The 26,774-nt window shown below is 41.1% G+C and overlaps 1 protein-coding gene across 5 annotated transcripts in view; it reads right to left on the minus strand.

Moving 5' to 3' along the window:
- The window catches only part of YAF2 (YY1 associated factor 2), a 38,376-nt gene that overhangs the window by 8,576 nt on the left and 3,026 nt on the right, over nt 1–26,774 (minus strand). For 2 of the 5 annotated variants that reach the window (XM_090042341.1, XM_090042342.1), the window contains exon 3: nt 1,297–1,335. The exons of 2 other annotated variants lie outside the window; for them this stretch is intronic. In XM_090042341.1, the coding sequence (XP_089898467.1) occupies nt 1,297–1,335 (39 nt within the window). The remainder of the gene's footprint in view (nt 1–1,296; nt 1,336–26,774) is intronic. One more of the 5 variants, XM_090042340.1, reaches the window with a different exon arrangement.

Here is a 26,774-nt window from a genome sequence, read left to right on the forward strand (position 1 = left end):
GAGTGGGGCAGGCCAGGAAAAGCCCCACATAGCCCTGGCCCCAGCCTGCCCCACACAGATCTGGGGGCACCCCCCCATGCCCTCCCAGATGAGCAGCGGGAGCAGCTGAACAAGTGGGTGAGCACCAGATGAGTGGCTCCTGGATAAGCAGTATGCAGCAGCAGGAAACGCCCCCCTCCCCCACGCTCACTAGATGAGCCGTGGCTCCATCCCGCTTCGGTTGGGCAGTGCTTGCCCCAGTCCCTCCCCCACTCTTCCCTCACCATGGGGGCCTTGAACTCCTCCCCCTATGCCCTTTCCACCACACAAGATTTATCAGCTGCTTGCAACTCTCCAAGATGCCAGGCTGTGCTCCTCACCGCCTACGTGTCGTGCTGCAGCTGCGCATGCACACAGGCATTTATTGCCCAAATTATCAGCCACATCACACCGATTTCCAATACAATCAATTTTCTTTACATCAGTGCTGATCCGACATCAGACCGATGTATTAGTACACCTCTACTTACTAATTCTCAATAGAATATAAGAGAAATCCTCCACCTGTATAACATACGATATTGCATTTGTTGTCAATAATTTCTAAAGCTGTGCAACAATTAAGGTGTCTACATTCCCATTAAAAGACAGCAACCATATTTACTACCAACTTTTTGCTTTTTACTTTCTAGAATACCCAGAGTTATTTCAGTTTCTTTTAAAAAGTTAAGATAAAGAACTGATGTCACACTTTTTATTTATTCTTTCTAGTGGTTAGCTGTTTTCTTAGGTAGAGCTGCAATCCAATACTTTGCAGGCCATGTAGTCTAAAAGATAATTTTACTGTTGAACAAGTTTTAAACCGGTAACATAGCCTATGACTTATCAGTAGGTCAAGTCATGTCTTTCAAGTATAAAAAGCAACTGTGAAGAAAAATACTATAAAGCATATAAAAAGGAAAGAAGAAACCCCTTCTGCAGCAGAAAACTGGCTTCAGTGATTGCCAGAATATCCATAACACTTTAAATGATAAATTCCCAAAGGTGTAACTAGTTAAAGACTACATAGTAAGTGTCATTTTTGGGACAAGAAACATTTAGAATTTTAATATTTGTCTATTAATTTAAACAACTGAGTCCCATAACCATTGTGAACTTGTTCATTTGGACTATAAGGACAAATTCATGTTTATGGGAAAGCTTATAAAAATAGCTTCTATTGATATTTTTATTTTCTGATTAAATTACTAGTTTGTTCTATTGTACTCAACCCTAAAAAGGAGAAAGCTTCAAATGTTTACCAAGAGCCATCCTTACCTCCACAGCACTACTTGAGATCTGGCAACAGACCTGGTTCTCAGATCAGAGATCACCATTCAGTGAAGCACCACAAGAAGGTTGTTCAAGGAAACCAAAGTACGGATTTGTTTACATAATGCCCATGTAAAGAAATGCACGGAAGAAAAAGTGAAATTACTAATGATTGAGACAATGGCCAAAAAGGCACACATGCTATTACATTGGGTAAAACTCCAAGCTCTTCACAACAGAGACCATTCATTGCGCCTCTGGGCATTCCCGTAATACCAATAATTAACTGGCTTGCCTAAGTGTTCTTTCTAGGGCTTATACATGATTGTTCTTCACAGTGGCATCAGAGCCCTTTATTGTCTCATTCTTCACCCTTCTCAATCACTGCTCCCTTGTTCATAATTAGCCATTAGTTAGGCTTACACCTAACTTCATACAGTACCTTTACCCATTATCTACTTCTCACACTGCTGTCAGGATCCCTTCAGAGACCTTTAGCACGATTCTTTAAAAATGAAGAAAATAAACATTTCTGCAATGAAAATAAGAATGCTAATGTAGTGTCTGAAATATAGTTTTGCTGCATTACCTACACATCCCATTTAAAGTTAAGAATAATAATGCCACGCAATGACGATGTCAAAAACTATCTAAACTCTAGCCTTCTATTACCATACAGGTGCTTTTCTTGGGGCCAAAGTGTGTGTGTGTGTGTGTGTGTGTGTGTGTACAAACACATGCAACACTGGCATTCTCACTAAAAGCAAATACATAATGCAAGGGAGGTGGTAAGATTGTTACATTTAATGCAAAATGCTATATATAAATACATCACATACTGAATAAGGGGTACCTCCATAATATCCACTTTCAGATTCTCCTTCCCCTAGCCATTCTTTGCTTCCCTCCTTTCTATCCTTACTTTCCCCCACAAATTCTTGAGCTTCCAACATGAGCTAACAGCTTGCAGCTGTTAACCAGGGAGGACTGTGATGGCTGCAAAGGGTATTAGCTTTCTAAGCACTTGTATGTCCTACGACAAAGAATGGATACATCTTAATGATCATCTTAAACATAAATATGCTAAACATACTTCTAAGATGGTCAGTAACTTTTCATAAGAATAGTTGATGGGCATTGGAAACAATGCCAAAATAGTGGATGGGCATTAGAAGATATTGTCACCTAACATATCCAGTAGAAGCTGTTATCAGAAATAACAGGTCTATACATCTTGAAGAATTCACAACGTGTAATGCAACCAGGGATCCAGATTGGTATGCATTGTGAGTACACCATTACATTCTATTTCTTTCTTTTTTTGATGAAGTAGTAGTAATGGTTATTTCCTCAAATCATCATCTGTGTGCATATACCACTTATGTACTAAAAAGCCCACAGGAACAAAATCTTAATCCTGAGAAATCATATAAACTCCACAAGACTTTAGGGGTGTGTCTACACAAAACATTTACTGCAGTTGCCTAATTAGCACCACAGTAAACATCTTGGCATCTATACACGCAGCCCCATTAGGCTAGAGTAAGCTAATTACACTGGAGCATTTACAAGTACTATCCTGCTTTAGAGGTTTTTTTGTAGTCTACAGCAACATACATGTAGATGCTGGCTGGCTGAGGCATAAGGGTGCTTCAGTATGGGGGCAGCCTGCCAGCTAGCCCTATACTGGAGCACCCTCGCATCCCAGCCAGCCCCTTTGCAGCATGTTGAGCTGTGGGGACAGCAACCCTAGGCTAGCCCCCAGAGCTCCTGACCCAGCTCAAGGTGCTACGGTCCCAGGCATTTTGCATTACTTGCATGTGTAGATGCAGCCTAGGGAAAAGAAGAATCATGTACTCTTTCTGTACTAAATTTTATTGTATTTTAAAGACCAACTAGTGAGGGGATTCTCAACAATGGACTACCTCATGAAATTCAATCTCCTTGCGCCTTTTGGTTCAATTTGAACGTAGTGGTTTTTATGTTTTCACTCCTAGGTAAGACAGGCCCATCTACTTCAAAGAGCAGGAGTGCCAAGTATGGAACATGATATATTTAGTTCACGCTAGCTTATATAAGGAGTGTTCTAATAGCCAGCAGACATTAACAAGATAAAGCCACTAGAGCTCTGGCCTAATGAACTTCATCTTTTCTTTGTCTCCAGTGGCATTACTTTCCTCATCTTTTCTGTTATAACTGAGGAACACAAACAAGCAATGTCTATCTATTAATAAATAACATGTTACGATGTTGGGTTTTAATGAAAGAATATATTCAAATTCAGCTCATCCTTGGGGCTTCTGATGTACTGCTAGCACAGTTCTCCATACCATGAAGTTTGGGAAGTCATGGCCTAGATATGCCACTGCCTCTAGAATCTAGGTCACATAGGGAGCTAGTATATAGTGCTGATAAAACATAATAGATCACCTTCTAGAGTTAGAACCAATTCAACTCATTCAATTTTCAGGGACACAGCCTTTGAGTCACAAAGCAAACAAGTTGCTCATGTAAAGCGACCAAAGTAACTACTAAATACCTGAGCTATTCTTGACTGAAACAGTTCCAGTTTTCAGACCAGTATGTTTTCATTAGGAAAAAAAATGCAGTTCACAACCAAAACACAGAGCAAAATACTGTTGAAGAACTCTCCAAACTTCCTTTTTTCATCTTCTACCCTTAAACAGACTCCAAGTCGCATGCATGCATTTTTTTATTCCTCACTGCTTACTTGGAAACATTTCTCCTTCCTCCACTGTAAACGCCCATCATTTTTTGACAAGTGGATTTGTAAAGTGAGAAGGATTTTATCCTCCATTGCCTTTAATCTCTTATAAGACCTGAAAAAAAATGCCTTGCATTCGAAAGCTTGTTGAACTTTATCCCACCCTTGCAGTTGGTCCAATAAAAGATCGCACCCACAAAAATCCTTGCTTTTCACATAATTCCTGGACCATCACAGCTACAACATCACTTTAACACCACCATCACTGATACAAATTTTGCCCCTGCCAGAAACCTCTTTTCATTCATAAAAATCACAACTTTTTTTTCTGGAGGCATGTTTATCTAAATATCTGATATAGAAACCATTACACCAGATGTGCACCTTGGTTATCAGGATCAGTAGGGAATGAACCTTTATTTTAAGCTTTCAAATTAACCCCTTTTTTATGAACCAGAAAAATGGCTAAATGTCTCCCATTTGAAAGAGAATCACTTCCATAATATAAAGCAGTATTCCTATAAAATGGAATTTGTATTGAGTAGTTCTCAGTATGTTTCAGGACTTCTTTGACTTCACACCATTTCTGCGGGTAATTATCAGCAGCTGATGACGGTCAAAAGGCCAATTTCTGTCAAAGATAAGATATTCAGCTGTATGTTCATCCAGTTCATCAGCATTCTGAAGTAGATTTCACTCTTGTAGGGTTTTGTCAAGGATTAACATTAATAGCAAAGGGCTTGTTTTGCAAGGAGTTTATAATCCATTCAGACAACTTCTCTGGTCAAACTTTGGCAAGTTTACTGCTAATAGAATACAACTAAAATCCACTTACAAATACTGTTTTTACTTGAACATAAGACAACCCTGATCATAAGATGAGCAATGAATAATTAGATTCAATTTCCCAGGTATAGAATCTAAGCACTGGAGGTCTGCCTTGAATCTGTCTCCCTCCCATTGCTACAACAAGGAAAATAAATCTGGAGGGTCAGGTAGCCCCCTTGCTCTCTACACCCACAACTTGTCCCCTGCAGCCCCTTCCTCTCTTCCTTACCATCAAACCCTGCTCTCCTTCAGCACATGTAAGTAAGAAACAAATTTGAAAATAAATACTGACCTAAAAATAAACATATCTGTAATAATTCACATATAAAGAAATTAATACAGGTATCCACTGACTTAATTCATCCAAAATTGATGCATTTTAATTGACTTGAAACTTCTGCAAGTTTTAGCATAGATGCATTTAAGTATCACTCCTGCTCCTATTTGTATATAGTACAAACTATGTTAAATTAGTCAAATCAGTTCCAAATTCCGTTCACTAATTACAGCTCAGTCAGGTCCATGTCGCACTACAACCAGCACTAGCATCATCTTACATCCCAGACTCTGCAGCTTGGGGCTTCAAATACTCCCAAAGCCTAGAGGTCTTGGGGTTCAAATGCCCCTCATCTCACTTGCCCTTAGCCCAGGGCTGGGCAATTATTTTGGCTGGAAGGCTGCTTAAAAAGTTTTGGTGAGCTGTCAAAGGAAGCATGGGTAGCCCCTCCCCCTGCCTTCTGGTCAGTATCCTGGGACCAGAAATCCCACCCCTAACCCCTGACCTTTACCACCAGAACAGTAAAATATACTCTTACTCTTGTATAGGGGATGTGTGGTTGGGGAGTGGGGATGTGTATGTGTGGGCGTGGGTATAGCAAGTAGGCTGTGCGGTATGTGGTTGGGGTGGGAGGATGTGGGTGTGGGTACAGTATGGGTGACAGAGTAGGACTCTATGTAGAGGATTTGGGAGGGTGTGGGTGCATTTGGGAGCATGGTAAGGGTTGGGGTGTGTGGTGTTATGGTGGAAGGGTGTGGGACTGTGTTGGGGGGCTATGGTATGATATGGAGTTATGAGAGGGGGGAGTATGCGGGGACTGTGGAAGCATGTGTGTGTTGAAGGTATGGTGGGAGGTGGGAAACCAGCCCTGCCCATCCCATCTTGACTGCAGTGCCTAGTTCCCAGCTGCATGGCCAGGAACCATATGGTGTGGCACAGGGCCAGCCCAGCCTGGCCCAGCACAATGTGGTTCCAGCTGCAAGGCTGGAGACCATATGGCTTGGCACAGAACTAGGCTGGGAGTGGTGTGCAGTTCCTGGCTGCAAGGCCAGGAGCCACATGGCATGGCACCAGCTTGGCATGGCCTTTTCCCTCCATGCCACACCATGTGGGTCCTGTGATTGGAGTGGAGAACCATGTGCTGCAGCCAGGATGATCCAGGCCAAGCTGGCTCCATGCCGCACCATGTGGTCCCAGCCTTGCAGCCGAGAACTGCACACAACAGCCAGGACAGACGAACAGTTCTATGCCATGCTGTGCGGTTCCCAGCTTTGTGGCCAGAACCGTGCTGTGCCAGGCCAGCCTGTGTTGGCTGAGACCGGTGAGGCTGTTCTGCTTCTCTTGCCTGCAGATGCAGCTACTGCTGCCACTGCTCCTGCCCCTGCCACACCGCTCTGGGTGGGTGGGCAGGTAGCTTCAGCAGGAAGCTCCTACCCAGTGCACGGAGCTTTGGCTCCAGCTCCTGGCCACCTTCCACCCACTCAGCTTGATGAGCAGCCCCTGTGGGTGGGTGAAGCAGGTGGAAGGCGGACAGGACCTGGAGCTGAATCTCCATGCGCAGGGCAGGAGCCTTCTGCTGAAGTTTCTCCCCACCTAGAGAGGCTCAGCAGGAGCAGAAGCTGCAGCTGGAAGCAAGAGAAGCAGAACAGCCCCACCAGCCCCAGCCAGCACATGCAGCTTCCAATGGGGCAGTTCCCACTGTGGCTAGCCAGATGCTGCTGTGCTCCCCTTGCCTCCAGCTGCTCCTCCTCCCACTCCTGCCCCCTGCTCCACCACTCCAGGAGGGTGTGGGGAGCACCTTCTGCTGGAGGTGAGGGAAGCAGAGGAACATCCAGCAGCTGCAGCCATGCTGGTAACAGCTCTGCCAGAAGCTGCAAACTGGCTGGGGCTGGGGCTACAGGGAGTGAAGATGTTGGCTGCCTCAGTGGGAGCAGGTGGGTCTCAGCCCCATGTGGAGCACTGCAGAGGCAACAACGGGCCAGATCCAGCCAGGTGATGGGCCGTGGGCCGTATTTTGCTCCCCCCCGCCTTAGCTAAACAGCTAAAGGAGCAAGCTAAGGAACAATCCCCCATCTCTATAGAATGAAGTGTGTAGCTGAGATCTTCCTATTACGGCAGTGGTTCTCAACCTTTTCTGTAGTACCAGGACCCATTTGTAAAAAAAAAAAAAAAAATCAATGGCCAGTCTCAACCCAGTGCCCTTCACTCCTGACCCACTGCCCCCAGCGCATGGCGTGGGGGAAGCATGGGGGCCCCCAAGCAGCCCCTCACAGTCTGGAACCTCTGCCAGCCTGCAAGGGAAAAGCCAGTTTCCCATGCCTTCTCTTTTAAAGGAGAATCCATTTTTAAAAAGTTTGTTGATCTTCTCTTAAAGTTTAGTCATGACCCTTTCATATATTCTTGCAACCCACTTTTGGGTCACGACCCACTGGTTGAAAAACACTGCATTAGGAGACTATGGTATACTCTCATAGGGGTGCTTGCCTGCAGTACACTCCACCCTCAACTATACAACGCCATTCAAGGTCAGCGAGAAGGAGATCTTCCTTTCCAGGTATAGCACCTGGATCAACACTACCTTCCACCACGGTAGTAAACTGACATAGCCCCTACCGAGAGAGAGAGAGTATGTACATGCATGTGATAGATATCTATTATCTATCTATCCATCGATCTCCAGTGTGTGTGTATTATATATCCAGCCAGCCTCATATGGCCCCATATGGGCCATGCGTTTTACAATCATGCTTAGCATGGCTGCCTTTAAATCAACTTCATAGTTAGTTTCCATTACTAAGCAGATGCTGCTTTTAACAGCAGTTCAAAGACAGACAATAATTTAGAGAGGTTTCCTTGTATCCATGTCAACTAGGGAGGGAACCTCATCTTATATTCCAGTAAATACAGTATATAACTTTTCTACTACAGAGGTATGCGTACACACACTCACAAACGAGCGAAGTTATTTCAGTAATATACAGGTTTTTCAGAGTTTGTTTTCAGTATCTGCAACAGGTCTTCAAAGGACGTTAGGGTTCCTTGCAAAAGCTGCATCATGCTCCTGAATTGGTCTAAATCAGCGGATGTCAAACTCACCTGGTGCCGCAGGCAGGATGAGTAGCGTGGGGCTGGTCCAAACAGTGGATCAGGCCCACAGACCCCTTCCTACCCACATTTCATTTTTAAAAAGAAAACTTTTCATGCCCCAGGTCAAATTAGCCAGATCAGGTCCAAATCCATTTGAATCATTCAAGAACCATAGGTGGCCCTGCTACCGGCAAGTATCCTCCACTTGAGCCTGGGGCTTCATATACTTTCAAAACCTTTGGCAGGCATCCTACATGCAAGCCGAAATCTGGAGACTTGGGGGTTCAGATGCCCCTGAGTTTCGCTTGCCATCAGCCAAGGAGTCTCCCTCTTCCACCCCCATGCCTGATCCAGCACATGTAGCACCTGCCTGAGCCAGTCTGGGATGCTGGCCTGAGCAAGTGCTATCCATACCACAGCACAGGACTGGCTCTAGTAAGCACTGAGGGTAATGCAGCCCAGAGACAGGCCCAGTGAGTGCCATGGGCAGCACAACTCACAGGTCCCATGCACAGGGCTGGCCCAGCACTGCATACAACAGGGCAGCACCAAGGAGCCAGATTATGGGGCTCCCATGAGCCATATGTTTGACTTCCCTGACTTATATAATTAGATCCGCTGACCTTATTCAAATTTAACAGGAGCTGTAAGTCAAAACAAGTTCAGGGAATCCCAACTAAGCATCCTCAGAGTTTATGATACTTAATTCAGCCAGCTTTTTGGAGCTAATGCCTGAAATCTAATCAGTCATTCTGTGGCCTGAAGAGCAATTCTCTTACCGTTGCAAATCTTCCTTCCTCTCTCTCCATTAAACAGGGATTTCATTCATAATCTCTGGAATATGCAGCCATGCCTCCAGCTGTCTGAATTTGGTCAGATTATATTTGATCCAAAGAATTATTATGAATGTTATCATTATCTTCATGATCACCAACATCAATTTTCGGATCAGCCACACCCCTTTGATTATTCCTCTCCTGCACCTTGAGCAAAACACACATGTGCACAAACCATATTCAAATTCTGCCACTTCTCGTGCTAAAACATGTCTAAGATGTTTTAATTTGCTTGCTGATAGGACCATGTCTGCCATTTAACTATAAATCCTGCCACTGGTTCTCCTTTCTTCAACAAGTGTTCAAACTTGTTATCTTCATCTTCTATCACAGGTATTTGTATAGGCCCCCTCTCCATAGTATATGAAGACCTCATAGTCTTTAACATACTAACCCTCACAATAATCTTTCTGTATTTCACCAGGGTATTATTATTTAGTTTCTTTGTGACTCAATTATAAGTATGTGGCTTACTTAAGGTTATTCAGGAAATCTGTTGCAAAGTTGAAAACTAAGCCAGGTCTCTCAAGTATTCCAACCATTGGAACATTCTTCCCTCAGTCTTTCAGATCCTTTATCTGCTTTTGTCTCTAAACAAATATGGGACAAACATCCCTCTCCCACCAACCCTTGTTTTGAGCTTACCTAAACTAGGCCATGAGACCACTAACCTCCCTGCATTCGTACCCATCATGAAAGCTCATTTCTACTATGGTACCTACATAAACTAAGTGACTGACTGTGGTAAGGTTGCAGAGTACTTAGAAATAGCATGTGCCTTACAAAAATTTAAACCTTGTTATTAAAACATTCTGGTATCAGGACATGACTAATTACCCTTTAATTGTATCTTGTCCTCCTTTCCTCCTACACATCCCTGTTTTGTCCTTTTTCTGAAGTGTAAATTTTTGGGGCAGTTACCATACCCTTTTATGTTCATTCTACATTTTGAGCATTACCAGCAAATAATAATAATCATCCTTCTAAAATTCCCACCTTCTACCTCCCATGAAACTATTCAAGTACTATTGCAAGCAGCTGAAGTCTGAGTTTTAGTTCTGCCCTCCCCTGGCAATTATTTCAGCTTTTCATAACAATGTAAAGGGCATGGGCATCTTCTGTTCCTACCCAATTAACATGTTGTAGAGTTATCAGTGTATTCCTGACTGAGTTGCTACAAATTCTTTTAAAGACATTCTATATTTCCTTCAAATGGTTGATGAATAGAGCTGGAATTTCACTGTTCCATCCTGCTAACATTCCTTCTCCATCCTTTTATGTTACCTCACTTAATAAAACCTTTAAAAAAATAGCTAATAATTTAAGTGGAGTAAGTCCAACTCATTTCTCTTAAAATGTAATAGCAAGTTCAGTCCCAGGGAAAGGTGCCGGACTGGCAGTTCCTACTTGTCTGCATGAACTAGCATAGCAGTTGTAGTGCCAGCCACAGTACTGCGGGGGGGGGGGGGGGGATGTAACTGTGGTTCAACTCTGCCCTAAGAGAAGTGAAGGGGCAAGTGGGAGATTGTGGAAGACAGGTTTGAAAGACGGTCCAGTTTCAGTAACCATCCTATTATATTATTGGCCTTTAAGTTGTCTACCAAGAAAAGGGCCATCTCTCTGTATTATTTTAGACATGGAACTAATCTGCAAGAAAAAAAACCCAGAAAATTCGCTTCATATAGATCAAACTTTCCTGTAAGACTTCTGTTTCTATAATAAAGTGAATGCTGCACAAATTTATTTTGAGTATGGCCTTATACACCTATTGTATATTGTGCTATACATTTACAATTCCACACTATCATACCACACTGCCATTACTGTCTCATTCTCTATTTTCCATCTCTATCAAACATGTTGACGGCTGATCTACTAATGAATCCTAATAATAAAAACACAAGGTTTTTGTTCTCGTGCACTAGAAATCACTTGGTATTAGACGTACTTCAAGCTTGATATATAAATTCAAATAGCAGCATTTATTAAACTGAGTTTCTAGTTTCTAAATGTTACGTTTAAATATTAAGTAAAAAAACCTCACAAATAATGGCCAATTTAAAAATATACTGCTAAAATCTTGAAATTGCACCTCAAAACTTGTAAAGATATTTTAGACCATTCCAATTTTAACACCGCTGTTTGTTTAAATCCAGTACAGGAGATTGTGTCAGAACCTGCCCCACCCCGGACCTTCTTTACACATCTCTTTAAAAAAAAATACTCATATATGCCAGAAGCGTAATGCAGCTTTGTAAAACAAATACCAGAGAGCCCCATGTTACACGCTTACCACCTCATACCAAATGTCAACAATACAGACAAAAAAACTGTACCAATAATTCAGACATTCTACTAAATAACTACTTTTGCATAGGGATAGTCTTAAATATTAAATGGGATAAACTACAGCATAATATTAATAAGCCAATTCAATACTAATATACAGGTGTAAGAATAGTACACAAGGCAATTAAGAATGCTAGGTTATCTAAAGACCAAAGTACAGCTGGAGTATTTTATCAGATCACACAAATGGCTTAGAAAATAAAAACAACAACAAAATTATAATTCTTCCATTTTTCCTGAAATTTGGGTGTAGAGTTTTGGTTTTTTTTAAGTTTCCTTAGTAGAAAGTCATTATTTCTCAGCTTTTTGGCTAAATTCAAGTGTAGATAGACACAGAGTTCACTTGATTCCTACAAGATGCGAGTGAATTCTAGTTCTACCCCATGTCAAATTATATGATAAAGCCCATTTGAAAATTATCTCATGCCCCATCTAAGTCCAAAGTACTTGTATCTTAAGAAATTATTAATAATATCAAAGATCTTGAGAAATACCCCCAGTCCATATTTCAAGTTCATAATCATTACTGAAATTCCAAGGAAAAAAAAACAACTCGTATCTTTCCATGTTTTCTATCAACATCATCCTGCCACAACTAGCCTCATTTCCAAATAGAAGCAAATATGTAGGCCTGCACTCAGTAATCTAAACACAACAATGAGAGAAGAACATATTAAGAATTTGATAAAATGATTATACACATGTGTAGACATGCACACAAATTATCACTTGAAACACCTATCACATCAATTTACAGCAAATACTAGAAATATAAAACAAGCAGATATATTTTACATACAAAATAGGGGAAAAGTATTTAAATCTTCCTAAGAAGATGGTTACATCTAGAACACATATTATTAATAAGTACTGGACAGTAACCTACTCTGAGCCTTTTGGATAGGAAAGGTTATAAATCTAATAAAAAATTAATAAAAGCATTTAGCTTCAGTTGTTATTGGTTTTGTTAGTTATTTTTAGAGTTATAACAGAGAATATTTGAGAATTATTATATGTATTTTCTAAAGAAAGATTCACAAAATAAAATAAAATAAATTACATAGACTTAACTGAAGTTTAGTCAAAATAAGTAAGCAAAGTTGCTCAGTTACAACAATAGGACCAGTATTCAAATATTTTTAATGATAGACAAATGATTTAGAATCACGTGATCCCAAATAAGCTCAATACCAATACAAATATCCTACATTTTAAAACTACACAATACCAGAAGCCATGATTAAATCAAGTTTCCCATTTTCTAACTTACACCTTTCCAATTCTTTTCCTGAGAATGACCAACTGTTTTGTAAGTGTGAATCATTCAATATAACCTCACTATCAATATGAATGTTTTTAGCTCCTTAGCTGCAGGGATTTGGAAAAAAGCATAGGATTTTAGAAAAAGGCACAGAGAAACTAAATGACTTTAGTACCTGTCCTCTACTCCCAGTTCTATTTTGCACTCTGAATATTTAATAAGAAGTAATGCAAAGTTATATGCATACATTTAATTCCAAGAGTAAACTGTGCTGATACATACCTTAACAACAACATCTTTAACAATTTCTTCTAATTTTTATATATCCTAATTCTTTGTCTGGGTAGAAAGTACATGTACATCAGTCTGACCCCCATCTCAAAAGCTGCCTTACTATGGAATTGTAATGGGAGCATCCCATGAAGACACTTGTTCATTTCCAGTCAGACTGTTTTCTGACCCAGGAGTTTATTACTAGAGAAAAGGAAGTAATAGGACCAAACCTATCCCCCCACCCCCCCCCACACTCATATCATAATACAGTTACAGCATTTTCTATATGGAAAATACTGAAACTCATGATCTTTAATTTGTAACCATATCTCACAAATGCATAGCCATGGAATTTCTATAGATTCAAAAAAATGCTACTCAGTCCAAATCTTCAAGATACAGGAAGAAACCAAAGGAAAATATTTAATTAAGTCACTGCAAATGAAAATAATTTAAAATATTAATCATCTACTGTCCCAAACAGTAGTTGTTCACCTGAATTTGCCCCACTTATGTCTTCAAACCAATACTGATGCCACTGAAAGACAAGGGCTCATAGTTTCATAGTTTCTAGGGTCAGAAGGGACCTGAGTAGATCATCTAGTCCGACCCCCTGCCATGGCAGGAAAGAATACTGGGGTCAAATGACCCCAGCAAGGTGTTCATCCAACCTCCTCTTAAACACCCCCAGGGTAGGAGCCTGCACCACTTCTCTTGGAAGCTGGTTCCAGACCCTAGCCGCCCTGTGAAGTAGCGCTTCCTGATATCTAGCCTAAACCTGCCCTCTGCCAGCTTGTGACCGTTATTCCTGGTCACTCCTGGCAGTGCACGGGGGAATAGTGATTCCCCCAATGCCTGCTGATCCCCCGACTAATTAATAACAGGCCACAAGATCCCCCCTCAGCCTTCTCTTTTGGAGGCGGAACAGGTTCAGGTCCCATAGCCTCTCCTCATAGGGCCTGCCCTGCTGTCCCCTGATCATGTGAGTGGCCCTCCTCTGGACCCTCTCCATGCTGTCCACATCCCTCTTGAAGTGCGGCGCCCAGAACTGGACACAGTACTCCAACTGCGGCCTGACCAGTGCCGCATAGAGGGGGAGGATCACCTCTTTGGACCTGCTCGAGATGCATCTGTGGATGCATGACAAGATACGGTTGGCCTTCCTGACTGCCTCCCCACACTGCCGGCCCATGTTCATCTTGGAGTCAATGATGACTCCAAGATCCTTTTCCGCCTCTGTGCTGACAAGAGGGGAGTTCCCCAACCTGTAGGTATGGTGCCGGTTGTTCCTCCCCAGGTGCATCACCTTGCACTTGTCTGTGTTGAATCCCATCCTATTCTCGTCCGCCCACCCTTGTAACCCACCTAGGTCTGATGGTAGACTGTTGCTCCCTTCTAGTGTGCTCACATCCCCCCACATCTTAGTGTCATCAGCTAATTAGAACAGGGTGCTTTTCACCCCCTTGTCCAAGTCACTGATGAAGATGTTGAACAGTGCAGGCCCGAGGACTGAGCCCTGGGGGACCCCACTGCCCACGTCCTTCCAGGTTGAGAAGGACCCATCCACTACCACCCTCTGGGTGTGGCCCTCCAGCCAGTTGGCAACCCATTTGACTGTGTAGGTGTCGACACCACAGCCCCCAGTTTCTTAATGAGAACGGGGTGAGAGAGTGTCGAAAGCCTTCCAAAAGTTCAGGAAGACTATGTCCACTGCTACACCTGCATCTAATGATTTGGTGATCTGATCGTAAAAGGCCACCAGGTTGGTCTGAGAGGACCTGCCACCGATGAACCCGTGTTGGTTGCCCTTAAGCATGCAGTCCCCTGCTGGCCCCTCGTGGATGTGTGCCAGAATAATTTTCTCAAACAGCTTGCCTAGGATCAAGGTAAGACTAACTGGCCTATAGTTCCCCAGGTCTTCCTTCCTCCCCTTTTTAAATATGGGAACCATGTTGGCCCTCTTCCAGTCCTCTGGCACCACACCAGAGCACCACGACTGCTCGTAAAGCCGTGCCAGGGGTCCCGCAATGACCTCGGCCAATTCCTTTAGAACTCTAGGGTGGGGATCGTCCAGACCAGCTGACTTGAATACGTCCAGTCCCTCCAGAAGTTCCCTAACTAGTTCCTCACTAACCGTTGGCCTGGGTGTGCCTCCCCTGGGGCCCGAGGGGGGCCCAGCAGGGAGGTGACTGTTCTGGTCCCTACTTAGGAAGACAGAGGCAAAGCAATCATTAAACACGTTAGCTCTGTTGTCTGGTGTGATGACCAAATTTCCCAACTCATCCTGCAAGGGCCCCACATTACCCAGAACCTTCTTTTTACCCGCTATGTATTTAAAGGACTTCTTATTATCCTTTATCTGGGAAGCTAGCCCTAATTCCATCTCTGCCTTGGCCTTCCTAACTGCCCCCCTACAACCCCGACCGACTGCAGAATAGTCATCCCTGGTGATGACCCCTCATATGGCTCATGGAAGTCATATCCCAAGTAAAAGGGTGGAAACTGAAAGCTAACTTTTACACCACATATTCCATCCTGAACAGGTTTTAGAATTAAACTTGAAGGCCGGGGACAGAAATTACACAAGAACCTGGTATAAGCGATTGGAAACCGATTCAAATCTGTAACACAACAGAAGTTCAGTGCACATAAACCACTTTCAAAATAGCTGAAATGAGTGTAAAATAAACTAGATGCATGTAACATCAGACTTAACTGATAAATATTAAATCAGTTTACTGAACTTCTGCCCCAAATCCCTTCCAGATTCAAAATTAACTCACAGTCCCCCAGCATCCCAGGATATTTTACACCTTCCTCACAAATCCCCCCTATCAAGGTGGGCAGGCTAGCCTTCGCCCAAGCTGTCTGCTCTAGCTGAGCAGGGAGATGTGCTCCAGCACACCCCGGCTTCTGGCCTGGGCCATTGCAGGCATGTGTCTGCATGTCCGGAAACAAAAGTGAATGTCTATTCACTTCCTCATTAGTTCAATCTACCTGAGAAGACTAAATTGATTCAGCCTCAGGCTTTTTGACTGTTTGTACTTAGCCTAAAAGCACAGCACAATCTGAAGTCACAGTTGCATTGAAACAAAGATTTTATTCACGTAACTTTTACTGGCCTTGGCTCATGATTCAAATTGTCAGTGAAATTTAATATTTTTAATTGAGTCACAATTTAATAAGGAACATTTTAAATGGTATATTTTGAAATTAAAAAAACCCTTAAAATTATAAACATACACAGGACATCAGATAAATTTTTGCAAACTTTTAAAATGGCACAAAAAATGACTCTACAGGGAAACAGTGAAGTTCAGTAAGAGCAAAGGGTCTGATCTTGCAACAGTGTCTTCAACTCCTACAAACCTTGACTGCTGAAGTGTGCTCATGACCTCTGGGAGTGCTCTACAACACTGAGCCAAAATGAGCTTAGTGCCAACAAGCACAAAATAATAATAGTGCAATAACTGAAATGTCACACACCCTCCACCTGAGACACAAACTTTCCATCTACACTGGCCTTAACTCTTGCTTTTAAGTTTAGTGAGTATACAGTTTTAAGGCGTCATTGAGCCATCTACAGGAGACATTTACTGCTGTGTTGCCTAATTTGCTCCACAGTAAATGTCTCGGCATCTACATGTGTGGTCCTATTAGGCCACAGGAAACTAAACTCTGTAGCAGGCCAGTACTTGTACTATCTTATGACCGGTTTTCCGTGCGTAGCAATGCATATGCAGATGCTGACCCAGCTGGCTGGGGCAGAAGGGTGCTACAGAACAAGGGCTATCGGCTAGCCCTGCACTGAAGCATCCTTGTGCCCCAGCCAGCCCCTCCACAGGACTCTGAGCCAAGCTGGAGTAGCCGTGGGCTAGTAGGCTGATCCCCCAGGTCCCAAGTAAGCCAGGGCTGCTCCAGCCTGGCTCAATGTGCTGAGGTCCCAGGTACATAGCACCTGGGAACAATAAACTCTGGTGCAATATGCACCAGAGTTTATTGCTTTGCATTAATATGCATGTGTAGACGCGCTCATTAACAAGTTTAAAGTGCCCCTTTCAATTAAGTGTACTAGGCACTCGGTTTTTCAATTAACATAAGAGGTTTCCTTTGCAATGGTTATTAATATAATAATTCAAGAAGGACTGAGGGGGGATTGTTTTAGTTAACATTTCTTTTCCCGCTGAAACACTTATCACACCTAATTTTGCAAGCTCTTGGGGTCATAGACTTGTTACCTGGATTGTAGCAGGTTGGCTACTGATAGATGAGGCAAGAGACTGGCCTACACCTCAAAACAAAAGCAAATGGCTACCCCAAAGTCTATCTGGTTCCCCATGACAGGACAACGTAGACTGTTACCCAGATTGGCTAGGGAGACTCAAGAGGGTGAGGAGGGTGACATGAATATCTTTTTGAATTTGCCAAGTTCTCCATATTTCCCTCCAACAGTTTATACTCTGTATTTATAGACAACTTATTCTAATATTCTATAAACATTCTCCAATTGGATTTAAATTTCTGTTTCACTGAAACTTTTCAGATTGGACTGAACTAGACCCCTTGTGAACTTAGATGGCAATAAGCTGGGATTTACATCCTTAGCAAAGTAGAAGGGAAGTTTTGTATTTCCTTCTTCAACACCATGGAATGCTGCTTGCCACCATCCTGTTTTCTCTTCACCTCCGTTTATGGCTTTTACTGACAAAGGTGCTTTGTTTTTACAACTTATTTAGGAAACTTAACTAAAAATACAGCAAAACAACATCTAATGCATTTGGTTACTACTGGGGCGTAGGTTGTAGCTGTGTTGGTCTAAGGACATGGACATACCCAATTACCAGTGGGGGCACATTTCTCACAAGAAAACCATTCTCTCCAATCTCTCAGTCCTGATCCTCAAAGGAAGCTTACAAAACACTTCCTAGAGACGAGCCCCTGAACTCCACTTCATCAACCTCCTGCATACTAAAAATCATGGACTAAATATAGACATTGGATTTATGACACATTATAACCTGTCTGACATCTGACTCCCTAGGTCTCTCTCCACTTTTCATCCCCCTTCTCTCTCTCCCCCCCCCCCCCCCCTCAGCCTGTCTCTCACCCATTGACTCCTCAATATACATTTTCACTGACTACCTGTCTTGTATGCATACCAGACCAGCCTCTGGCTTCTTTACTTTTCATTCCATCTAGGAAGAGCACACACCAACTGCTGAAACTTCCTTTGCCTGATGAAGGGTTTTTGAACCCGAAAGCTTGCTTAATAATTGTTTTCCAACTATTTTAGTTGGTCTAATAAAAGATATCAAAATCACGCAAAGAACCTTGTCTGCCTTTGGTTACTACTAACATTTTAAGATAAAATTATAATATATTTGGATTTAAGGTATTTTTATACAATCTCCTTTCCAGACTTGTGCTCTGTTTAATTCAGGGATGGGCAATTTTTTGGGCAGAGGGCTGCTTACTGAGCCATCCAGGGCTGCATGACAGGCAGCCAGGGGCAGATTAATATTAATTTTCTAAATTTTTTTAGGGGCACTGCGGGCCAGATAGAGTGGCCTGGCAGGCCACATCCGGCCGCCAGGCCACATTTTGCCCACCCCTGGATTGGATCTCATTACTGGTTTATCTAGATATGTTGATTGCTTCCTTCACTTTTTACAGTTTACAATTCCACACTATCATTACCTTCTCATCCTCTCTTTTCCATTTCTATCAAACATGCTGAAGGCTGATCTCCTAATTAATCCTGATGATAAAATACATGGTTTTTCTTCTCGTGCACAATTTCTTCACCAGAAATCACTTGGTATTAGATGTGTGCACTTCATGCTTTATATATAAATTCAAATAGCAGCATTTATTAAACTGCGTTTCTAGAAGTTACATTAAATACAAGCTAGTTGTCTGCAACCATGCATTCTGCTATCACTAAGAAACACTTGGGGGACTTCTGCTTTAGCTATGCTTCTGCAGCTTGGCCTAGGCTTCTTGAAAATGGCCAACACTGCCAACAGATTGCATATATGTATGTTCTTGTACAACACCTAGCAAAATAGGAGCCTCATCTTAATTAGGGGACTGCTGCAATACTGGAGAAATGTTATTCCAAAGCTAACTGCTTTTTCACTGGTGACCCTGGGTTAATTCTTATCCCATTAAGTCCATCTCAATTTTGCTGTCAATATCAATGACACCAAAATTTCAGCCTCTGATCCTTAATCCTATGGAAAGTGAACTTGCAGTTCAATGCTACTTAAACTAATCATATCTACTACCTTTAAATACTCTATAATGACAAATACTGGTAGTGTAGTATATATTTAAGAATCATTTAAGACATTTTAGGTTCAATGAAAAAAATCAGTCAAATTTTATGAACCACGATTCACAGAGTATTTGCCAATGATCCTGATGTGATGATGGTACTCCTGATTTCTGGCCACTAAATTTTATGTAGAGAAGCTAAAACTGCATTAAATACTTCTCTAGTATTATGTTGCATTTAAGAAACTGCTGTAGTTGACACAGTAATGTAATTTAGTTCCTACAAGAAACACAGTCACCTAAAGATTGTTAATTTTACGTATTTGATTTATAGGCTACCCTTCCCAACAAAGGCCCCTCTTCACTGTTCATGATGTCTGTTAAGCATAGTACAAAACATACAAAACACTGAGAACCCTTGATATATTAAACTCAATCTGCCTTGCAATACTGCATAAATATTTCTACTAATTACCACGCAACCAATTTATGAATACCTAGTTTTTATTTTTTCATATTGAGGCAGGGCATGATTAAACACACCTTCAACATGCAGTAGTATATTTAGTTAATGCAAACAATTTTCTCTCTCTTTTTATTCTCACTACCATCACACCCCACACTGCTTAGGGCATTAGTTCTCAGCCTTACTTATCTTGTACCCCAGCCCTCCAACCCCATACAACCACAACTCGCATCCAATTTACCCCACAATCCCATGCTGAGGGAACCAGGTATCTCCCCTATGGTCTCCCTGCTAGGAAGACTGCAGAACCACCAGACATGCTGGTTCTCAAATGGAAGAAACATAGCTACGTACATGCAGATTTGTTCCTGGGCTAATTACCTCCACACTAAGGCAGTTCAGCTGCTTCCCATCTGGGAGATAACTCACACAAAACAGACCAGCAACTTAGTACAATTCTGCCCAGTGCTACAGAAATGTTCAGGGTGGGGGGTTTGCTGACCCCTCCCTTCTAGCAAGCACCCCCTTTCTTTATACACCACCAAACGATAACCCTTGGTTTAAGATAAATCACGCTGCCCATGCAAATAATACAACAGAACAATTCTGACAATAAAAATAACAGAACAGGATGCCTGTATGATATCAGGTAATTCTTGGTAGACTAAGCTACATGACTATTCCAGAATAACAGTGCAATTTTTATGTACATACTGCAATTTTATAGAGGTCTAACTTCCAACTCCCCTTTCCCCCATTTCTGACAGAGACTTATTTTCAGCGCCTTAATATTCCTAGCTATTTTACTGTGTGACGTATTTACTTGGAATTCATCCATTTAGTACATTTCTAGCAATTCTGCCTTTCTATAATAGCTGATTCAATTAGAATAGACTTGCAGGACCCATATGGTTTTATCAGTCACTGTATAAATGTGCAGAAAACTACCCCTTGAGGCAGTAACCCTATTTAATCATTCCCTTAAAGCATATACTGCCCTATTTTCCAGATGGCATTTAACAGATGAGGCCTGCAAGTCTCCTGCAGAGGACTGGTACACTGCACAACAGTCTGTCCTAAGAAGAAATATCTATTTCAGCAGCTTTAGGAAACAAGTTCACAACCATGAATCTTTAAAAAAGAGCAACCTACCATTACTGTCAGGGACAGACCTAAAGATTTTAACCTCTCAAATATTATTTTTTCTCCCCACAAAGTATTATTTGATCCACCAACGTTTATTTTTCATACATTTCCTAATTACAAAGAAATTCAGATGCACATACAAATGGAATACACTTAAGTTATTGAGAGGTTGATGGATCTCAACCATTACTATTTACTATAAAACAACAGGCTAAATGCAAACAGGGGTCAGGAAGCTCAATTTCCTTCATACAATCCCCTGAGGAGGAAGTATTTGGGAGGCTGCAGAGAAGGCAGTCTTTTAGACCCCTAGATCCTTGGGATTCATGGGGAAGTGACCTCTCCCAAACTCCAATCCTTCAAAGGATTGGATACTCCAGGCTGCTCCTCTGGACACTTCCTGTAGGAACTCTGATACTTCTTGCACCTATTCAAAAAAAAACAGAACATACACAAAAAATGAGGGGGAATTTGGTGCAGAATCGTTAGTTAGCACTGTGCAAAACAGGATTAAATTAGGTATAGCTATACATCATTTTTAGATGAAGAGGTGCATGGGGAAATAAAAGACAATGCTTTTCTCTGAAACCATGTGCTCAAGAGCAGCTTCCACATGAGCAAAAGACAATGCCCCAGAGGCACTACTCACCCTTCTCTGACCCCATTACTACCTAGTCTATCATAATCTGACCCCAAATTTTAAGCAACATATTGTTTTCTGAACCATTACAACTGACTACTAGAACATTAGTCTATTTTTAAAGGTGGCAATTCTGCTTACTAAATCAGACATTCATTTAGATGTTCATCACTGTCTTGTGTGAAAACAACTGTGTCCTAGTTTTCAGATGTTCATCACTGAACATTTAATCGCTTAACCAATAAGGGCAGTGATAACTGGTTAGCTTACCAGTTATCCTTTAGCTCAGGGCAGGCACAGTCTGGCAGAGAAGTGAGGAAGGGAAGCTGTTTGGTGAAGGCTGAACCAGAAGGCAGCAAATTAGGTAAGAGGGGGAAGAAAGGGGCAACAGGTACCACTATTCATAGCTTAAGAAAAAAGTGGCCAAATGACTTATCAAATAATTAGCTGCCCCTTTACAGGTGCAGGGGCACATCCACTGGTTGTCTGGCTGGGTTTGCCTCCTCCCCGACTCTACCCAGTCAAAGGGCTCCAGGAGCTAGGAGCAACTCCCAGAAGCAGCTGTACCCAAGGTGCTGTGCTATATCGGTTAAACAACTAACTGATAATTAGAGGAGGTTAAATGAACATTTTTTAAATAATATTTACATCCCTGCTCTTGAGATTCCATTGCAGCCCTGCATTTCTATGATTCTACGAAATGCAGAAAAGCCAGAATGACTAGAAAGTTCATTAGGTTATCCCAGCAATAAATCTCAGTTTGGTATTTCAGAACTGAACTAAGCTAGATGAATAAACACTATTTAGCTTAACTGTTATCTTCTGGTTTATCCTCTATTTTATCAACAGGCCTCCTCCTTGCACCTCCCTGTGCCCATTCAACAGGGAGGGGGAGAATGCATCAGCTATGCCTTCTGGGAAGCTGATCTGCTAATCCCTTTTAAAAAATAGAACTGATCAAGATTTGAAGTCAAGATGGCTTAACAGCCAAAAACAACTGCATAATGAAGTTTCCCAATAATTGTGATATCCCTATTCAAGTCATAACAGGGAGGGAGAGAAAAAGCCAAAATCTGCTTTCCATGTCTCTCTCATAGTGCACGTACTGAAAGGTCACGGCATCAGAGACAGTTATCTAAGCTTCATTTTACATTCTTCAACCCCAAGTTGGTTAACAATAAAACAAACATTATCTATTACTTGACCTCAGGAAAAAAAACCACTTATTTCTATCAACCACACATGGCTAAATAAACAGATACTGAAAGACTGTAGCTTAAGCTGAAATTCAAATGAACTAGTTGAACGTGGACTGAATGTAAAATAATGAAGTGAAATTATATCCACCAAGCTTCAAACATTGCATACTTAGCAAACACCAATTAATCAGAAGATTTTTATAATTTGTTTTTCATGAACATATGGCTTCAAGTCTTCTTTCTGTTAATCAATTACCTATAACTGCCCATCTCCCCATAAATTACTCTTAACAATAGCATTAAAAATAAAAGCACTACTCCATTACAATACAAGAACTCTACTTTATTATTTGACTGCTTGTATTTAAAGGGGAAAAATCCAAAATGTTCAACTGCTCTTACATTTTTGGAAAAAAATAAAAATCTGTTTTTCAAAGTGCTGAGAATTAACCATGACCACTTGGGCTAGAAGACCAAAGTACTACATTGTCTAATGGTGATATTATGAGTTAGAGGGAGCTACTTATTCAGACTGTAACATGCACTTTCACCAAGTAATTTATTAAGCAGTGTCAGCAAGAATATACATTACAATGTCTTCATAATATTTCCATAAATGTCTCCACTCATTTAACTCTGTGATTACCTTTCGAAAATGGTTGCACGTATACAAAAAATATGTCTTCTTGGCTCTTGAATACATTAAGCATGATGCAATCACATTTTGTTAAATTAAGCATAGCAGCCAATCTCTCCTCCTCCAAATTCAAACGTGCATAATTGAAGACAAGAGAAAGTTGGGGGTTTTTTTTAATGGTGCAAACAAGATGTGTTGAAACTTGGATATACTGGAATAATCACAGGCCATCAGTTCTGAGTAAAACTACATTTCAAGAGAAATACAAATACCAGATTTGGTTAAATCTGACTGATTTGTAATTGTAAATATCCAGATGGTACATGACTAAACAAATTGCACGTTTTATGAAGAAATATGACCTTGATAACCAACTAAAAAAAATAAGCATTTTATTTATGACATTTTTCAAAGCATAAAACAAACTCATAACAGCTCCAAATGGAAACCTGTATCTCACATTTACAAGTTTGTCAGAAGCATTTCAGTCTTTGTAAAATGCTTGCATATACTGAATAGCCCAAATCCTCAATTACAGCCAAAGAGTGAATAACAACTATCAGGCAAGGGGGGATGCAAAGGTGGCCTCTGAGCTTTGCTACTGGCCTTTGCATTTAATAAAGGCATTTTAGCTAAATTACTAATTGGGTCATTCAGATTCCAACACTCCTATCCTGAGCCAACAATACCAACTGCGTCAATATCCTCATAAAACCTAAGTGATGCTTTCTGTTTTTCTTGTTTTCAACCGTGTGACAAGAGACATGCATGTAGTGGCTGAGAACAATAAAAATAAATACACAAACCTGTCCCCTTGCCCCTTTGCTTCAATTCACACTGCTACTTCAAAAGCATCACGAGGCAACTCTATGCCCCCAAAGCTCCCCTTAAAACTAGGATTTTCCTTTCATAGCTGGCCATGAATATTCTAAAGCAACTCTGCATCAGTGATACAACATTTAGACAGGGCCCAATATGTTTATTAGTGCGCTACATTTAATAAAAATGTCACAGATTTCACAGAAGTCCCCCAATAGCTTATTACTCTGGGTTTATGTGGTTTGTACCAGCTTCCCTAGTTTTTGAGCCAGAAGTTTCCAAGGCAAGCAATTAAAGTAGCTTAAAGATCAGTTTGGGAATAAGACCAAATGTGAAACCTCAGAAGTGTACCCCAGAAAAGTGTAACTAGTTAACATTATATAGCAGTCCCACTGCTCTCAGCTAAGGAATACTGTTTGACATTACATTCAGAAACCCATGTTTTAGAATTCTTCCCACTTATTTAATCTGACTTACCACTGAGCACTGTTAAGACTAAAAGAAAAAGTCACCTATTACATAAAATTATTAGTAATTACTTTTTAGAAACTAAGTTAAAAGAATGTAATTTAGACTTATTTAGGCTATAGAAGTAAAGCATTTTAAAACTGGGAAATGCCAGATTTACAGTTGCCTCTGCAACCTTAATTCTGCTCCCTTGTGTGTTCATCCTCTTCACTGACTAAAGCAGGAATCATGTGGGTAGGGAAAGTGCAGGCTCATGTATTATACTGTATCATAACATATAAATACAAGATAGAAAAATTAAGGCTGCACATTGTGCATCTTGCACTTAACTTTCAAATGATTGACTTAGCAACCTAAGTAACATTGTTTTAATATACCTTTTGAGCTTTGCAGAACTGAGAAGGGAAGGAAAGACCCAATGAAGTTTCTAAGGAGGAGGAGCAAGCCAGCGCAAAAAGGAATCCAATAGAATGTTTACAACAACACTAAATACCCCTTCATTGAACACCTTTAGCAAGGCTTCAACAGCACAGCATATTCGAAATTACACAGCTAACCGCATTAGCTGGCAGCATGGTTGGAGAGTTGGACCAAATGGATTGTGCACTTGGTCCACAGGAACTGTCCAAGGGCCCAGCCCACACTCTTCACCACCATATTCTGCCCAGGGCTAGGGATCAGAAATAGAGTAGAAAGGAGAGAAGAGGAAACAGGGGGCAAAAGACCCTCTGCAGCTCCTTTCTTGGCCCAGGAATGCAGGGAGATTGTCAGGAAAGTCAGGCCCAGCTCATCTGCCCCACTACAGCTGTTCCAACAGCAGCCAAGTTAATTGTTCCCAGTGCAGCATCAGCTGCTACTGCTTTTGGCAATGGTGCTGGCCTGGTCAATTAGAGCGTTCACATGTTGAGATATTATTTTGGTGTGCTGCCAGAATTTTATGAAGCAATGCAAGTGACAGAAAGGAAGTCATGGTTTTCAACTGTTTATATTTCATGGGATCAAGAAATAAAAAAAGTTATCTAGCCTGAAGATTCCCCACTGCCAAATTTCAAAGCCTGAATAACAATAAAGGTTAATAAAAGCTCTACAAAGAGGCTGTACAGATTCTCTATAAAGGAAAGTTTAGACAACCTGAATAGAGGGATTTTTCCCAGTTCCCCTTATAGCACAGTATGTCAGGACTCTACTTAGCTTCTCTTACTCATATAAAACTTTTAATGAACTCCAGTGGGAGAGCTACTTGACTAAGGAAGGATTATAGTCCTAAATACCTTAAACTTATAAAACATCTTTCATTTTACAAATGTTACACATACAGAAATTACTATATTCAACTCGGAAACAGTCCACTACAGAGAGAACATAGTTATTAATGAGCACCCAAGTAACAATAGACAACAACCGAGGCTAGAAAATGAGTAAAGAGTGCCATATATACTGGGCAAATTTAGGTCATGAAAAAATTGACCCATATTGTCATTTGGCCCATTTCAATTGTCAAATGCAACAGGATTTTTAAATAGAAACCAGGACCTTAGTTTTATATTTTATTCAAATGACAGCAATCGAAATCTGGCACCGTGCTAAGGTATTGATTTAGTACTAACCCAAAGAAAACAGTGCCATCTAGGAAATCACTACACTACTTCCTGTAGCATCCAGTGGTTCTCTTGGAGGTCTCCCATATAAAGCATGCAAGATGACAGACAAAGTTAATTTAACTTCATGACACAGCCTACTTTAAATGTTCTGCTTCACATATTCAGTATAATTCAAAAATATATTATAATACAATTTTTATTATTTTTTTTCTTAATCTTAAATTTTTCAAGTCATTGAAAGGGTCATTGCCTTTTCATTGGCCTAAAAATGTGGAAATATGAACATTAAATACATCAAGACATAAAATGTTAAATATAAAACTCACTGTATAAGCTTATCAACAAAACAGACAGAAATATAGTCCAATATTCATCTTTTATCCACTGGCTTTCAAAAGCAGTAATATTTGCCTACTGTGCTTGGCTGCATTTTGCCCCCCACAACTTTGAATGAATTTTGTGAAACTTAGCACTCCCAAATACAAGAAGTACCAAAAGACAAAGCGCAGGGTAACAGATTTCTTTAAAATGCCAAGGAACTTCAGCAATAACTTACAATAAGAAGCTGTCATCTTGGTGAAAAATTGGATAGAGAT

Source organism: Crocodylus siamensis, chromosome 4, assembly GCF_052110815.1.
Source record: "Crocodylus siamensis isolate JL-2025a chromosome 4, ASM5211081v1, whole genome shotgun sequence".
NCBI classification, from domain to species: Eukaryota; Metazoa; Chordata; order Crocodylia; family Crocodylidae; genus Crocodylus; species Crocodylus siamensis.